Below are 17,740 nucleotides of genomic sequence, written 5' to 3'. Positions count from 1 at the left end.
CTTTGGGGACAGGCATGCTGCATCCATGCTCCTCCTCGCAAGCGGGAACTGAGGGCTGGAAGGCAGATGGCATCCGCACAGATCTAAAGCCCCAAGCCCAGGGAGATTGTCCTTTCCCTCGTGCTGCTGTGCCCTCCTTGCCTCTGAGCCAAAGCACTCAGGATCCAGCCCGGGCTGTCTGTGAGTGCAGCACCGGGGGCTGAATCTCTCCCCACGCTGCCTCTTGGCTCCCCGGCACAGCCCGCAGCGGGATGGACAGGGCCGTGTTACTCAGACTGAAAGCTGAGGACAGTCCCTGCAGATTGTACCTTGTCGGTGGAAGGGCCGGGTCGTCCTGTCACCGCTGTCCCTGTGCCCCCACCCACGCGGCTGTGTCCCTGGGGCCACTGGGCTGGGGGTCTCCCGCCTTCCCCCAGGAGGTAATAGCTAACCCAGCCACAGCCTGTCCTGCTTGTTGGGTGACAGGGACGGGTAGGGACACAGGACACGGGGCGGGCAGCCCCACGGTGGGTACCGCCATCCCTCGCTGTTGCTATAGAGACAGAAGCTGGTTTTCGTCGCAGCGATGCTGGTTGTTTCTGAGCGGTACCTTCAGCATGGCAGGCAGCCGGGAAAGAGGGACGAGGGATGCTGTGCGGTGCCGTGCCGCTTGCCTTGCCGGGAGGGCCGGGCATGGCCGAGGCAAGGCTCTGCTGGGCCTTTCCTGGTGCCTCTGCGCCCAGATCCGCACTCACCTTGGGGGCTTCTCCCCAAACCCTCCCTGCCCAGCGCGTGAGTGCCGGGGCTCCCCCGCTCTGGGCACTGAAGCACTGGGGGAGAGAAGGGGTGCAGGCTGTGGGGGTGCTGAGGAGGAAGGCTCCTGGGAGAAACCCTGTGTGGGAGCAAGCCCTGTCCTGTGAACCCCAGCTTACCCCAGTGAGTCACCCCAACTCACCTCTTCCTGCCCTCCTGCCTTGCTTTGCAACCGCGTGCTGGGATGAGACCAGCTCAGCTGATGTTACCCACCACGGCAGCTTCTCCAGGCCATGCTCTCCTGATTACACCAGCAAAGACCAAGAGTAACTCTTCCAAAGCCACCCTGGATATACCAGGAGAAGACAACGCAAGTGCAAGGAGACCTGGACCCAGGGACATGGCTGTAGATGCATCCAGTCTATTTGCAAAGGTTCAATAAAACCCAGAGCTGCAAAGTGTGAGCTTCCTACAAAGCAATCAGGGCAAAGTTTCCCCCTGCTCCCTGCCTCTTCAGGTACCCACCAGCTATGCATAGGTGCGTACACACGCTGTCAGAGCTGCAGTAACGTGCCTCCATCCTTCCTAGGGGTGAGGATAAACTCTGCCAAGTGTAATAATGCCTGGAAGAAAGAGAAAGCGCCATAGCTCACGTCTTCACGTAAGTCTTTGCAGGAGAAGGAGGTTGGCAAAGAAAAACCCTGGCAGAGGCCAGGCGCAGTAGCACATCGCTGCTCCCCCCCGCAGCAGTGCTCCCCGTTTAAACAAGCAGCAGCAGGGGAGCGGGGCCACGCCGATCACCCCCCCGCTGCTCTGCCTCCTGCTGCACCAACCTGCCAGCCTGCGGGGATAACCGGCAAGACCCAGAGCTCTCCCCTTTCCTGAACACACTCGTGACAGCCCTACCCAAGGGACCCTCGCACGGCCCACCCCCGGGGAGCTCCGCGGGAGGCTCGTCTTTAAAGGACACGGTAGCTCGTCTTTAAAGGACACGGTAGCCCTCCTTATCGCACTTCTGCTCCAGCCTCGGAGCAAGCAGCACAGGAAGTCAGCAGCTCCCAGGGCTCTGCGCTGACATCCCAGCTGGAGACGCATGCCAGGGATAGATTTTCTGTTTAGCTTCTTTTCATATTAATTATCAAAGAGCAACAAATGGTAGCAGCTTGCAACAGTCATTATCTGAATGTCTTCTCCTTCTCACCAGCAGCCCCTGTAGGAAGAGGCTCCCCAACACGCAGGGATAGATGAGAGCACAAGACCCGGCTGGTTGCTCCCTGGCCTTGCAAGCCAGGTGCATTTTGCTCACTTGGGATAGACAGGAGGACAGGAATGATGGGATCCCTTCATTCTGCAGGATGCATCCAGCCTGGGAAGGTGCTGAGTCTGGTAGCGTCCATCACCCGTCAAACATCAAACTCTCTTCTAAAGACAGAGAAACCACAGAGAACTGGAAGGTTCTGTGCAAAATACGGGATTTTCTTAGACAGTTGTGAGGGGTGATCCCTTTCAGGATCATGAGCATGGCCATCAACTGGGTAAAGATCAGCCAGGTTTCAAGGTGGCTGCTTGTCAATAATGGGAAGCTACGGCACCGTGTCTGGGCATCAAACTCTACATTCAGTAATCTCAGACCGGTTCACAGACATCAATTAGCTCAGCTTTGCAATCAAGGAAGGTCAGGAGCACTCTCCTCATTTCATATGAGGTGAGACAGAAACGTTCAGTATTTCCCCCTGTAACCAGGTTACAGCCCAGCGAGCAGAGGCAGGGGTGCGGGCAGTCCTGCCTCCCTGCCCTCTAGCTCACCAACATTGCTGGGCGTACCAGAAAGCAGGCAATGCTGTAAGAGACTTACCTTGGAAATTCCCATCTACAGCATCATTTGGCATAATTATAAAATCACGGCCGTGAAGAGATAGGAAAAGACTCTTTGCTGTGTACCTAGACCTGCTTTGCAAAATCACCATGATCCAGCACATTGCCTATTCAATTACTCCTTACTAAGATGAAAATGGGCAACTTGTATTTGTCCTTTAGCAGACCAAACCCCCCCACACACACCCTCACAGAGCAGATTTTTTGAACAGCAGATGAAAGGCCGGCTTCAGCAGGCCACCTTCAGCAGCCTGAGCACCCATCTAGGTCCACCCCATCCGAAGCAAACCACTGAAGTGATCGCTTGCATCCCCTCGGTCAGCAAGACTGCAGGACTTGCTCCAAGTTGAACACGTATCTCAAAGCTACACTGACCTGGCTTTTGTCCCTTCCCTCATGATAGGAACCAAACAGAGCAGGATTTTTATGATTATTTATTATCTGTGAAGTGCCAGCAGTGTCCTGACTCTGTACAAGACACAACTGCTGGGCTTACAAAAAGAAAAAGCACTGTGGCCAAAATCATTTAGCCTCAAAAAAGTTAACAAACGTGTTCTCAGGAAGCTCTCAGGCGCTGCCCATCCTGAGGACATATCAAGGTGCTGATGTGAACCACCCAAACTAGGCAGACATGTAGCTCATTTCTCTCACCCGTAAAGCTTAATTAGGTTGCTGTCCAAACACAGTTTGAGAATATGGCCAAAATGCAGGTATGGCCCTTGATGGCTAAAACCCAATCCATTGCAAGAAACCTTTTTTTTTTTCTTCAGGTGGGGAAGCAACATTAAAAAACGCCACTACTCATGGAAGTTACAACGGCTTCCAACAAACAACATGTAAAAAATACTGGGAGGGAGACCCTGAAAGTATCTGCTAGTTTCCAGTGGAAAGGCATCAAGTCCCCCATGTTCACCAGATGGATATCAACATCTGACATGTGTTGGAAGACATCCATATCAACTCCACCAGCCTGAACTGTAAGTAGCCAAAAACAAAGCCAGACAGGACATCTGTGATGTGGTGCCGTCCGATCATGACACGGGAAAAGCCCACACAGAGGGCCCAGAGGACCAGCAGGATCCGGAGAGGGATGGCCAAGACCAGGTGGTTGAGGAAGAACTTGGAGAGCATGGCCGCTCGGCTGGCATGCCCGGCTGGAAACGCGTAGGTGTCCATGGTCAGGTAGTCCAACAAGCCAGGGTTGATGTCGTATGGGCCCTTCCGCTTGGCCAGCTTCTGCAAACCAGCCACAATCATGATGTCCAGGAGCAGGGCTACAAAAGGAGAGACGAGGAGGGAAAGGTCACAGACAGAAGCAGTCAAGGGCAATTTTCAAGGCAGAACATTCAAGGATTGTCGCTGTCTTTAAATAAAGGTTTGGATTCAGTTCCAGCCAGGTGTCCACGGCTCAGCTGCATGCAACCCCCCTCATCCTCAGATCGCCACCCAAATGTTAATTAACCCTCCCAGTTCACCCATGGAGAAGGCAAGTACCACTATCACCATCTCACAGAGGAGAAACCCAAACCGCAGAGGCAAGTGACCCGCCTGGGGAGGAAGAGAGCAACTGGCAAAGCTAAAATTAAAACTCTTTTGGCCCTCAAACCACCAGGCTGGGTGTCTCTGCTTCTGTCCTCCCCCCCCCGCTTTAGAAACCTCACGCAGCAAGGATGTCCCCCTGCCCGGGGTGGCTCTCTGCTGGGGTGACCAGGCTGCAGCGAGCAGTCGGTGGGAGGAAAGGTGCCCCGCAGCACTTTCTGGTGTCGTCCCTTGTCCTCTCCCAAGCCCACCACCTCCCTCCTGCCCAGACCCAGCCAGCAGGACCGCACTGCCCTGGCAGATTTCACTAAGGAAAGAGCATTAAGAGACAGTAAGCCAAGGGGAAAGCTATACAATTAATAAAAAGGGCTTCTGCTGCAGGTATCAACACCAAATCACCTTTCTTCCCTAACTGCTTTGGGAGTGAAACCCGTCAGCACTTGTCTTCATCATCCTCCTCTTCATCCCACCCCCTTCACCCCAGCCAACAGGTACTGTCATTTCCATTTCCTAGCATTGATTTTATTTTTCTTTAATCCCCTCATCTACTTTTCCCCAGCCCTCCTAATTAGTCAGAGTGCTGATTTCAGCTCCTCGCAGCAATGACAAGGAAATATATACCATCACAAGCACAGCCCGCTCCCTCGGCAGGAATGCGAGGGGCTAGTTACTGGTTCCCGGGCCCTGATAAAGACCATTCCTTGGGAGCTGACAAGGTTTCAGGAGGATGGATGGGAGTGCGGCGGCGGCGGCGGGGACGGGAAATGAGACGGCACATCGGAGGCAGGCGGCTCCTCCCGCCTGCTTGGCACCTGGCAGGAGCTGGGAAGCGAGGAGCTGTCACGGCGGCTCTGCTCGCCCACCTCCCGCAGCGTGCCACCTCTGCACAGCCAGCCCCCGGCATCGCTTTGGGAAGGAGCTGGTATTTATCCTGGCCAAACTCTCTCCTTATGGGAGGGCTACTTTTCTTCCCCGTCTGCAGGGCATCTTGCGTGGGGACGGCAGACAGCAGGACGTCCCTGGACCTTCTGCCCACCAGGTCCTGCCTGAGCCGCTCCTGAGCTCTCAGAGCTGTGGAGGGGAGACGGAGCAGAGGAAAAGGTCTGGGCACCAGCTCCTCGCTGGCAGGAACAGCGGCACAGGCAGCAGCGGGACTCCAGCTTCAACACAACAAGAAGCAGGAGGCTGACACGAAGGAAAGGTTCATAGGTGGCATCTGAAACAAGGTGGTGAGGCTCCAGGTGGCAGAGGGATGCAAGGAGGCTGGTCCCAACACTGGCCCTGTAGCGGTAGCGATGGGCTTAGGAGGACAAGGACAGCCAGGGACTCTGCACAGAGCCCGCCCGACGGGACGGGCAGATGGGGAGAGAGCAGGGGGAGGGCTGCAGCCCCTGGCAGGGGACCCTAATGCTGTTTGAGCAGAGCAGTTCTCTGCACTTTGAGATTTGCTGATGTTATTTTACAGGGCTGGCCAGGGTGGGAAAAGGGAGAGGTGAATTTCAAACACGGGCTGCAGAGCCCTGGAGCAGCCACTCACCGCGGTTTCCTGTCAAGGCCGAATGCCGTCAGCACGGCTCGCGGCCGCCGAGGGTAACGAAGCGCTGGGGCTGGCCGGCCGTTACGGGGCTCTGCTCACGCTGGGCTTCCTAAATAAGCCCCAGCCCAGCTCCTCACCCCACCAAGGTGACCCCCCACGGCCCCGATTCAGCAAAGTGCTTCAGGAGCCAATTTTTAGAGCTCATCGGCTGCGTTGCCCATCAGTCCCATCTCACCCTGGACAAGAGCTGGGCGAGAGCCGAAGCTCTGGGGCACAATCTCGGGAGCCCAGACTCGCACATTCATTTCAGAGAGACGATGCACCAGCGCTGCCAAGAGAAGACTCTGGCCCAAGCTGCTCCTGCTGAAGTCAGCAGCTTATTGCATTGCTGAGGCGCCCAGCCAGGACTCGGGAACCAGTCTGGGCACCCCGAAGGATCCCCAGTGTCTCCCATGGTGTCCAATACACCCACTACGGACCATTGCCCACCAAACCCACCTGTAGATCAGTAGCACAAATGTCGTGTGCTTTAGCGACGCGTGATGTTCGCCATTGCCCATCAGTATTTTGCATTTACAAGATTTTTTTCCGGTCAAAGGTGATGTCAGGGCAACTTGAGGGATGCTGGCGTGTGCACACGGAGGTGTCCAGAGCATGGAGAACAAGCCAAAGAGCTGTTTTAATAATCCTTTCATTCAGAAGATGAATAAAACGGGCCTTCAGTACTGCTAGGTTTGATTTTCGTCAAACGATGCACAGAAAGCAGAAAGCCTCGTTTGCCCACATTTCAAGATCTGAAGGCATGACAGCATTAAAACCGAGGGTTAATTTGCCGTTAAAAGACAAAACCCAAAGATCCCTCCGTCTGGTGCTTTTTCTGTCACTTCCCCCTGCACTTTCTGTTCCTTCCATGAAGCAACTTCTTTATGAAACAGCCCCAGCAGCCTGCCCTGCCCCGGCCCCCGAGGCACGGGGGGTCCCACCGCCCTCGCCCAGCTCTGGGTCTCAGCAGAGCCCTGCAAAGCCCCGGGGGGGCCGCGCTGCGCCCCTGCCCTCTCCTGCTGCTGCTGCTGCTGCTGCTGCTGCTGCGGCTGCTGCCGGTGGCCAGGCGCTGCCAGAGTGAATCAGCACGCAGCACTGCCGCCGCCGGTGCTGCCAACGGCCCATCCTTCAGACACAGATACAGACGGTGCCGTCGCTCAGCAGCCCCGGCCCGGGCCCTATTCCCTTGCAATTCCTTGACCTACATACCCGCTTGGACTTCAGCTCGCTTGCTTTTCCCCCTCCGCTCTTTCAGCTCAATGCAAACCAAATCCTCCCTCCTCAGCTGGGCACATCCGCGCCGGCGTTACGCAGCTAAGGGTTACCTTTCTCATAGGCATCCTTGGTGGGTCCAGCTGCAGGTGGGTGGCTCTGCACTGGGAAAGGTGCCTGCTGGCTACTGAAGCGGTTGCATCCGAAGCCCCTTAGCCTTGCACCCGCCAGTGCAGCCCCAGCCACCTGCAAATCGGCATCTCCACCTTCGGTCTGCCCTTCCCCTGTCCCTAATGCGGAGACGTGCAAATCCTTCAGGCCGACACGACTGAAGGCTGGAGGAAATATAGCCCTGAGAGAGACGGCAGAAGGGAGCCTGCAGCTGATTTACCAGCCTGCACTCCCACAACGCTGCTCTCTGGAGAGGGACAGGGCTGTCAGAGGCATAGCGGAGATGGCAGAGTGCCACCTGACCGAGGGGTGAGATGAGAGGAGCAAGAAATTGTAATTTTAAGCATTTTTGCATCATGCCCTTCCCCCAGATCCAGGTAGCATTGGATTTAAAACACAGGCAGCCTTGGATTTAAAATCCAGGTAGCATTGGATTTAAAAGAGCAAAGGAAGGATTAGCTGTTGCCCATTGCTCCTTTCACATTTTTCTGAAAAAGATCCAGAATTTCCCCTTTGACCTGGCTGCTAAGGGAAACAATCCTCTAGATTTCCACTGCAAAACCATCCGATCGCAGAAAGCTCTATTAACATCTAAAACTTCCTTAAAGCGCAAACCCAAAGAGCGAGTCTTGTCTGCCTGCGACAATTTTAGCATCAGAGATCACCTTGGTATTGTAAATAGCCAACATCTGGCATCAGATGCACAGTAAATGAGCTGAAAGTGAGCCCCCTGGGCAGACGTTTTATATCTATTAATAAGAAAAGGAAAACAATTATCTGCCTTTCCCCTACCACCAAATGTTAGGAGCCCATTAAGAGCGGAGAGGCGAGCGGAGAGACGAGCCCTGCGCAGGCAGGGCACAAGGACGAACCCGAAGCATCGCCGCAGCAGAACCAAGCCAAACCCCAAAGCTGGTGTTTAAGGGAAGTCGACACAGTTGGACGTCCCCTGTCACTGTAAGGTCCTTTCTGTCCCAGCACCCGAGGTGCCATCTCTGCTGCCATCCCTTAAGGAGGGGGGGGGCTGAAAGAGGCTGAGGATGGGGAGAGCACCCTCGGGGACATCGCCTGCCCCAGGTCAGAGCCAGGCAGCATCTCCACGGACGGAGGCAGATTCCAGCTGAGATGTTTATATAAACATGTTATCAAAACCACAGCTGAAAAACAACCTGGGTGCAGTGCTAGGGGTGGGGGGTGGGGGGGGAAGGAGCAAGCCAAAAAAGCCCTTGGCCTCATCTGCTCCTGCAGCCGTGATTCACATGACTTCATGCACATGGGGCTGCTTGGACGAGACAAGGCAGCTCTCCAGAGTCCAGCCTGTGAGACTGGGATCAGAAACAGAGTCACAAGCTGGACTCAGCCTCCCAGCGCTGCGGCCGAGCACATGGGGAGAGGAAAAGGGGGAGGTAAATGCCCAGGAACGAAGAGTGAGCCCCTCCCGTGAGCTCAGGAGGCACCCAAGGGTGGGAGCAGATGTGCATTGGACAAGCCCCTCTGCCCAGCCCCAGAACCATTTCAAAGCAGAGACAAGCTGGCAATAACTCATCGCCTGGGCTTCAGAGCCTGCAGCCTGCTCTGACCCGGGTCCCACTGTGCTGGAGGCCCACGCCAACCCCCCTGAGATGGCACGTGCTCCCTGCCACAGCTCCCGAGGCCACGGTAGGGCCAAGGCTGGCTTCGAAGGTCCTGTATTTCCCAAATTAGCCAACCTCACTCAGGAGTGAACCCAGCAAACAGCTCCTTTTGCTTCACAATTAGAATTCATTTTCTCTCCCCCCCCCCCCCTTTTTTTTTTTCTTACTTACATGCCCCATCCTACTGGTTCTGAACTTCTCAAATCTCCTGCAGGCATTAGGCTCCCTGACCTGGAAAATGAGCCGTTTGCAGCCTTGACTAGTTGACATTAAGGAAAGATGCAGGTTTCAAAAGCGTCTTCACCCTCTCTCCAGTGGAGTCGGTGGCAGCTGGAAGAGCTCCACTCCTCTGGAAGTGAACTCCTCTACTCCATTTTCTTCCCCAGATGTGGTACTATTAGGTGTAAGAGCTGACAAAAGGCACAGATGGCACGACACATTGAAGAACCAATGAATCAGACACTGCAGCGTTTTGGGGGGAGGTTATTTTTTGGCTGAACAAGCAGCAGAGTGGGGTAAGTGGCCGCGGGGAGGTGAAAAAATGGTGGAAAGCAGCATTGTGCAATTAATTAAAAAAAACCCCAACAACTAAAAATAGACCTGCTATATCCTGGATTATTAGAAACAGCCCCGAGTGCAAACACAGGCTGCCTGGAGTTCTCCCCTTGGAAATACTGTGCCCTGGGAGCTGGACAGTTTGTATCTCAGCATCAATTACTGAGCGGGGCTGCCTCGCTGGGGGTCTGCAGGGCCTGGGGACGAGACGCAGGCGAGAGGGTGAGCGCAGAGAGAAGGGCTCGTGCTGATGGGCAAAATGAGCTGAGCGGCCCCCGGATGGCTCAGCTGCCTCCCAGAAGGCCTCCGACAGCGTGCAATGCCCCTGTATGCCACGGCAGCAGTGCCGGTAACATCAGTGCATCCCAGAAGCGTGCGCGGCAACACACACAAGCACCACGGCACCGTACGGGATGAGCTGGAGGAAGAAAACTGCCTTGGGCTGATGACCAACAGCATCTCCCAGCCCACAAAGGCTGGGCTCCTCGCTTGGACTCCGCGCTGCTTAGGCTTGTGTTTACACCCCGCTGCCTTCAGTAAGGCAAATCAGCAAAAAAACCCTTGGGGCTGATTCTGTGGTGCTCAGAGGGCATCCAACCATCACACCTCACAGCGCGTTAGACCCGGATCAGGTACATCTGCCAGCAGCCCTGTATAGACAGAGATGGAGGGCGAGACCAGAACTGCGTTCCAGGTGAAAACATGGAGATTTCTTCCAAGGGGAGGAAAAAGAGACAGTTCCTCTGATTCCTCTCTCCCACCCCTATCCTCCGCTGAGCCTGGCCTGGAGCGGGGTACCCGATGGGCTCTCCCTGCCCGCCGCTCTTCCCAGCGACCCACCTCGCTGCCCAGCGCTCCTCCACCTTCCTCCTCCCAACCACTGCTCCTGTCAAGGCGCGTTAGAGGCAAACACACTCACCCATTTCTCGGGATCTCCCTCCGGGCCAGAGCCTGTCTAAGCTCCTCCGGCAGGGCTGGCTCTGCCTGAGCGAAACAGCTACCGTCCCCTTTGAGCCCCAGGCAGGGGCACTGGGAAACTGTTCTCGGAGTGACAGACATAAGGATGACTCATTTCCCATGTTTATTCCCCCTCTTCCCATTCAACAACCCTCACGCTTCTTTTCTCTTTCACTCTGCATTCAGGCTCTGGAACATTTTGCCTGCTCGCTCTGCGCGAGGGTTGGATTTCAGCTTACCGCAGTTTCCCCAAGGGCTGCACGCTGATGGCTGCAGGGCTCGCAGCATCCTCAGCACCAAGCAGCTGGCCAGGACCTGAGCTCCTGGATGCTGCCCACTACAAGGGGCTGATCAGACCACGGGTCTGACAGAGACCCCGCGCAGGTCCCTGGAAATACCCCCACGCCTGCTCCAGCCACAGTCAAATGGGTCCCAGCCTGTCACTGACTGTCCTTTATCTGAAGGGACACTGCAGACTTGCGAGCCTGCCCTGCAGTGAACAGTATACATCTGCTATAGAGGCAGCAGGCGAGGAAGGGAAGGGGGGCAGGGAAGCCAGGAGAGCTGGGCATTGCTTGCTGTTCAGAGATGCCTCAGCTCATCAGCTCTGAAGGGATGAAGGGTGAGGATGGCACCCACCAAAGGACCGAGGACTTTAACTGCTGTATCTGGGCAGGACAAGAAGAGGCAGATTAGCCGCCTGATGTGATGAAGAGGAATATTTAATGCCAGGCTGGACCTATGTCTAGATGCTGGATGCAGGGAGCGGGCATCTGTGTTGTTCCCTCCGCCTGGCACCCGCCGTGGGTCGGTCATGTTGGGGTACTTGACATTTAAACGTTTCCACCTCGCCGGGCAGATGTGCTGCAAACTTGCTGAGATCTCAGTGAGCACTGGCAGGGCTGGGACGGGAGCAGGAGAGGGGCTGAACCTCCTCCATGTGCCAGGTTTTACAAGGAGGGGATGGTTCACGCAGGGCGCCGGTTCCCGAGCTGCTCTCCCCTTCCCTGCCGCAACCTCATCTGCCCTGTCTAGCTCAGAAAATCCCCAGCCTCACGGTGGGAAAATGAAAGGGGAAAAAATGGACACATCTGGCCCCAAACCATCCCTGGGGCTCTTGGCTTAGCAAGCTCTGCTGCATACGGACTGATCCATCTGCCAGGCAACTCCCCGGCCTCTCTGCTGGGTCTGGGCTGCTGAGCCCTGAGGCTCGACAGGATGAGCTCGTCTGCACTGCCTGGGCATTTAATCTACGCGGTGACCTTTACCAGCAATGGGCTGTACTAGCTGGATTTTCACCACACAGACTCCAAAGAAAAGCATGACAGGACCTGAAGCACCTCCGTATTGTTACAGCAGGGTCAGCGGGGTCTCGAGGGGCCTGGCGAAGGCATTTCTCGCTCCCTTTCCTTCCTAACCCACCACTTTCCTGCCAATCTGGTCTTGCTTGGAAGCTGCCGGGGTGGGACTGCAGAGTCCTGGCCATATATATGTATTTATAAATATATATATTTTTTTAAAATAAATATATATGTGGTTCAGGATAAAGTCACAGCTCTGCAGGGGACTATGCCTCAGAATATCACGGCTTGGATCCTGGTCAGACTAAAGCTAGGTCAGTATTCAGGGAGAAGGCTGGAGAGAGCAAGAACTGCCTTCTTGCTGACCTTCAGGAGTGGAGAAGCGATGCTGGGCTCCCCTCCTTTCCTCCTCCTGTGGCAAGCCACCCATCCTCAGCCTGCCACGCTGCTCGCGATGATACGTCCACACCCTGCGGCACTGCTTTATTTGATGGCAATAAATGCTTAGTGACAGCACCAAAGAGCCAACCCGCCCCTCGGAAGCGGGATGCGGAGCCAGCTGGTGATGGATGAGGACTGGGACCTGTGTCACTGAGACTGCAGGCAAAGAGAAGACCAGGGCTTTCTCTCCTCCTCGTATGAATACCTATTTCAGAAAGCCATGACCAAAGCAGAACCAGTTAACGGCTGGTATTTCAAACCGAGCACAAATATGTTATTTTACGTGCGAGGGTTAACCGAGCAGATACCTTCCGACAGCAAAGGCACATGGCTGGACTGCAGATAACTAAACAAGGTGGCGATTTGGCTCTAAACACAATAGGTGGACTTCACCGGAGCGACCACTTTGGGCAGATGACCATATTCCATCCCCATCGCAGTAAGAAGGTGCCTGGACCTGGAAGGACCATCAGTCTAACGAGATCAATCTGTTTAGCTTAATAAATAGGAGGTGAAGAAATGACTTGAGCCCTATCCAAAATATTGAAAGGCAGAAGAGATGTTGGCTTAAAAGAGCTATTCAGCTGAAGAGACAAGGTTATGCAGACGCAATGAAGGGAAGAGACGAGTCAAACTAAAAGCAAGGCGCTTGTGAGACTACCTGCCACTGCAGTAATATAGAAATGGTTCTGACAAGTTCACCCTCACTTGTAATTGTACATCAGATTGAGTGTTTGGGTTTTTTCCCTTAACGAATTGAACAGAAATAAATTAAGGGATGTGCTACAGCCTGTATTTTGCCGTGGGTTAGATCAATGATCCAAATGTTCTTTGCTGGCTTTGCAGTCAATGAATCACTAAATTTGGATCCACATCCTCACCAGATGGATCAGAACCAGAAACCGAGGTTCGGCTTCCCCCAGGGTTTAATGGAGTTTCTGTCTGGTTCTGAAGCAGATCCGGGAATTTTAGTGAAAGTTTTATATCTGTTTTCCCCCCTGAAAGCCCGATTGCAAGGTTCAAATGATTTTCTAAGCACCTCAGTTTTTATGGAATCCTTGTGATTGCAGAGAAAAGCTTGAACGGTCCTAAAAGTTCCAACACTGACAGACAAATAAAATGAACTCTAAACTTGGGGGGTTTCCTGAGTTGTGATTTTCTCGATTTGGCTGGGGGGTGCAGTCTTTCTTCCTGACTCTTCAACAGCCAGGGTTGGCAATGCTGAGATAGTCTTCCTGAAAGCACGTTCTGGCAGAGGGATTTTTATAGTGGGCACAGATATCTGATTTCTTCCATCTTTTCAGTAACAGGCTGTGAGCGTGCTTCTCTGGCTGTTTGGTATTTGCTGGAAAAGATTACGATGAGGAGAATCAATAAATTCCATCACAGATGACAAACATGGAGGGAAAACATTGCTTGGGGTTGCTAATCAACATCTGCAGTTGGGATGGATGGAGCATCCCAGGGTCAGACCCCCTCACCCGAAATGCTCCCACATGTGTTGGCAAAGCCCCTGCCAAGAGCTCCTCAGGCGCAAGTGCCCCCCCTCCATCTGCAGTGGTGCTTCTGCCAGGTTCCTGGTCCCATTTCAGCAGTCTCCTGTCTCCTCGCCTTGAAAGCCTGATTGCAAATCCTAAACAAGTGCTCTATGATGGGCTGGCTCCCTGCCCAGAGACTGCATCAGAAATTCTGCTTGATGTATCAAACTCTCAGCACGGAGGGGGAAGGGAGGAGAGCCAGGGGAGGTAGGGAAGGGGTCCATAGACAACCCCAACTGCCCTGCTTCCCTCTTCCCAGGAGACCAGGGAAGCACCAGGAGGTTCCCTTCCCTTTGACCTGTCCCTCCCCAGGAAGGCTTTACACCACATCCTGATGGATTTGATCCACAGGAAAGCAGCAGTGAGAGGGACCAAGGATGCCAGATGCAGCAGTCATGCCATACCCTTCCTATTTACTCATGAGACCCCGCTTCTCACGGGATCTGTCTAGGTCCACCAGCCCCACACTGCCCGGCCAGACTCCTTCCTCCACCAGCAATGCAGGTATTATGGCAGCAGCTACTCGGATATTCGGAGTTCCTGACTGCAATCTTAAATATCAAACCAAGGCCACGCTCACAGCAGAGATCTGCTCTGTGGGGCGACACAAGTCCTGCTGAGGAAGCTCTGGCAAGAGAGGCTCAGGGCACCTTGGTCAGTCCCACCAGTCAGTGTTGTCTACTCGGAGGGCAAAGTGGAGCTCTTTGGTGGCTGCCAGACCTACGGAGCTGTCAAGTCACGTCGTGAACTAGTCCTTCACACAATTTAACTATTTTCTTTCTTGGCAGGTGGAGAAGAGGGGTGGGAGTAGTGTGTCTAGGCAAGGCAGCAAGACTTCAGAAACCCCTCGAGTCATCCCCGGGCACCGCATTTGAGCTCAGGAGACCTGGAGATGCAGGCAGTGGTGCAGGGCTGAGCCCCCCCAGCGACCACCTGATACTCAAAAGTTTCAATGCAACCCAGAGGTGGCTTTGCATTTGGCCTCCTCACATGGCAACAGAAGAGAGAGAAAACCTTTCTTGTTTTTAAGCCAAAGGTGGCATTAGCTCTTTATAAGGATCTCAAATATTTTGGAGTCAAAGAGGTCAGTTTTCAGGCTTCAAAACTGTCAAAGGCTCTCGGGTCAAGAGACATCTGGAAACTGTGCTGGTTGGTGTTAGTCACCTACTATTTCGTTCTTGTGCCCTTTTAAATGGAGCTTCTTTTCTCAGTGAGAGGTTGACCCAGCGCACCGAGGAGCCCCTGGAAGAACTGCTGACGTCGGCGGGCTCTGCATCACGCAGATGCTATTCTGGCTTCTTCCCCGCGATGGCCTCCCTTCATTAGATGTCACAGCACGAGGACGGTCTCTTTCAAAGGCAGAAGGGAGAAAAGGCAGCTACCACTGTGCTTTTCAAGCCAGTTCAGCGCAATCTTCACCCTCTCCAAAGGATGAACTTGTGAAAAAAAAAACAACCTGGGACCATGATGCAGAGCCCGCACCGCATCACAGTCAGCCACTGCAGACAGGACGTCCCTCTCCTGAGGTGCCTCCGAAATAAAATGTCCCTACGTCCCCTCAAAAGACTCCCTGAGAAGCAAAGGCCTAAATCCAATGTTGTCTATTTCTCTTACCAATCAAAAGCGGGAGTTCCGATCGCTGGTTATTTGGGGTGGGTGAAACACTGGGGCTGATCACAGCCAGATGAGATAGTAACTAGGCACAAGGAAAAATATGATAACTGGGCCCCATGCCAAAGGCAGAAGAGAGAGAAGAGCAAGGTCCTCAGGTAGACGCGGCCAGGGTGGGTTGGGGCCAGGATCTAAGGCAAGTCAAGCCTAGAGCTCAGACTGGTCACTGGTGGCACCACATGGGTGGGATGGGCCCTACTCAACTGAGAAGGCAACTCCTTTAACACGTCCCAACCTCCAGAAACGAGGACACTGACCACCGCACAAGGAAGGACTAGCAGGAGAGCCAGGGAGATCCCAGCCCATCTGCACAGCCTCTGGGTCAAATTAGCTCATGGAAATGGGGACAGCAGCAAGGAAGGTCCTCATGGGAAGGAGGATGCGAGATCAAACCGCAGCAGGGCAGGAGACAGGACTCCATCACGCGGCGGCTGAGACGTGGAGCCAGGGTCTGTTCAAGAAGGTGATGAGGGGATGGAAATCTTTTTTTTCTCAAGGATATCCTCAGGAATTGATCCAGATATCAAAGATTAAAATCTTTGTTTTCCCCACCTATCAAACCACCAAGGCAGATGACCATAAATTAAATAAAAGACATCGCTGCTGGCATCCACCTGCACATCACAGACACTTCCTTGGTCTGATGGGACAACCCTGCCCCATGCAGGACTGGGGACCTGCCCCTACTCCGTGGGTGTCACCAGCCACCAGGATTACTCCATCCCTTTTAGACAACTTTTTGCCACATCCATCACCCAAGGTACCCAGGACCGAGAGGGCCAATAAGTGCAGCATTCACCCTAAAGGTCACTCCCTGCTTCCTGACCACATCGGTGGCTGGGAGCAGTCAGAGGAGGAGTCCCAGTGCCGCTGTCCCTTGTGACCAGGGCTGGGCTTTCCCGGTGGGGAGGGAGGTTTGCCACTCACCTAGCAGCAGGTTCATGAGGACCTCTTGGCCTGCCAGCGTGCTGCTCTTCACCAGGCAGATGAGCGTTCCCGCGATCCAGGGGATCCCGTGCCCCGTTATCCCCAGGAGATTAATCATGGAGCGGGCACCACCCCAGGAGGACGCTCTGTTGGCACACACTCCCAGCCTCTTGGACATGCAGATATCAATGGCCAGCAGGGAGTTGAAGGCGATTCCCTTGAAGGAGGGGTTGAGCTGCATGCAGTCCTCTTCGGGCAGCTGCTGCGACTGCCTCCGCTCCTTGGGGTTGCTGTTCTGGGCACCAGCTGCCCCGGCCTGGCCGCTCTGCTTTCTGCCGGAGCTCCTGCTCTCCTGGTTCACTTTCAAGGGCTGATTCAGGGAGAGGAACTCAGCCCTGTTGAGGACATTGTTCCTGTCTCTTGCCCTGGACCGCGGCTGGGATGCTGGCATTGCAGTCTCTCTCTAACGCAACCTGCTTTGCAAATACCGGGAAGGAGAGAAATCCCTCTTCTCCCTGCAGAAAGCTTCCCCCACTCCCACCCTCACGAGCCGTGAATTTGGGAAGCTACAAAGGTTCCCCTCTGTTGCAGTTGCCCCCAGCACCGACTGCAGCTGTTAAATATAGAGTAAGGAATGCACATGGCTGTTTACTTCATGGGCCTAGCAAGCTTGGAAGGAAAATTAATGCCAGGCTTGGCAGCCACTCCAGTGCCAGGGAAAAAGGTGAAACAGCCAATAGATTGGAAGAAGAGGAGGGAAAAGCGTTGTGCCAAAGGTTGGTTGCTTCTGGCCTGGTCTATTTAAATCTTCCAATTGCTTATTCCCCTGGGCTGCAAGGGAAACTGGGAAATGTAGTTTTTTGCCCTAGAATTCACATTTCAGTGTCGGAGAGTCAGAGCCGGAGGAGATCGCGGCGTGCCCCCCTCCCCACGGCAGCTGGTATTGCTCCTGCGGTGGACTGTGCCACCTGGCTTTGCAAGCTCCACGGCTGGGCGTTGCTCGGGGGCTTTTCCCTAAGGGGCTTTCCCCGGGTATCTTCTCAATTTGCCTGTTCTGCAACATCTCACCCCTGCTAGGGCACCCTAAGGACCACCTTCCTCTCCCTGGTATGGATACCTTTCAAACATCACTAGCCACATCCTCTCTCCCCGCTCAGGGTGCGTCCCTGCAGCGACTTCCATCACTCACCTCGTCCCCGGACCCAAGGAGAAGCATCACCTGCCTCCCGATTAAAAGAGACACGGCGCCGCTAATGAATTCCCATCCCCCTGCCCCCAGCGCTGAGCGTGGCCTCAATACCGCACACGTTTCTGCCGTGTCATCCAGCATCGCAGATCCCATGCTGAGAGCGGGTGACAGGCGGTACCCGCGTCCCGGAGCTGCGGGTGTGACCAGCAGCACAGGTACTGGCCCCAGGGGAGCGGGCATCGCGGGGTGGGGAGGAGGAAGGCTCATGCCAGGCCCTGGGGAGTCCTCCTGCCAAGGAGAGGGAAGAACCGCCGTCCCTCCTGCCACGGCACGGTGTGCTCCACCGCTTCATCTGTGCACGGCAGGGGTCAGCCTCCCACCTCCCCGCTCCCCACCGCAGCTGGGGTGAGCCCCTCTGA

The 17,740-nt window shown here is 54.7% G+C and overlaps 1 protein-coding gene across 1 annotated transcript; it reads right to left on the bottom strand.

The window, feature by feature from the left end:
* Positions 1–3,051: 3,051 nt before the first annotated feature.
* PLPP7 (phospholipid phosphatase 7 (inactive)) lies at positions 3,052–16,784 on the bottom strand. The gene is made up of 2 exons (XM_075519604.1): positions 16,133–16,784; positions 3,052–3,881 (listed from the first exon to the last, which is right to left on the bottom strand). Exons 1-2 carry the CDS (start codon positions 16,581–16,583, stop codon positions 3,517–3,519), a joined length of 816 nt encoding a protein of 271 aa, XP_075375719.1. The 5' UTR covers positions 16,584–16,784; the 3' UTR covers positions 3,052–3,516.
* Positions 16,785–17,740: the final 956 nt, after the last annotated feature.

The sequence above is a fragment of the Mycteria americana genome, chromosome 17 (assembly GCF_035582795.1).
Source record: "Mycteria americana isolate JAX WOST 10 ecotype Jacksonville Zoo and Gardens chromosome 17, USCA_MyAme_1.0, whole genome shotgun sequence".
In the NCBI taxonomy this organism is placed as follows: domain Eukaryota; kingdom Metazoa; phylum Chordata; class Aves; order Ciconiiformes; family Ciconiidae; genus Mycteria; species Mycteria americana.
This window is presented reverse-complemented; position numbering and strand designations above follow the sequence as displayed.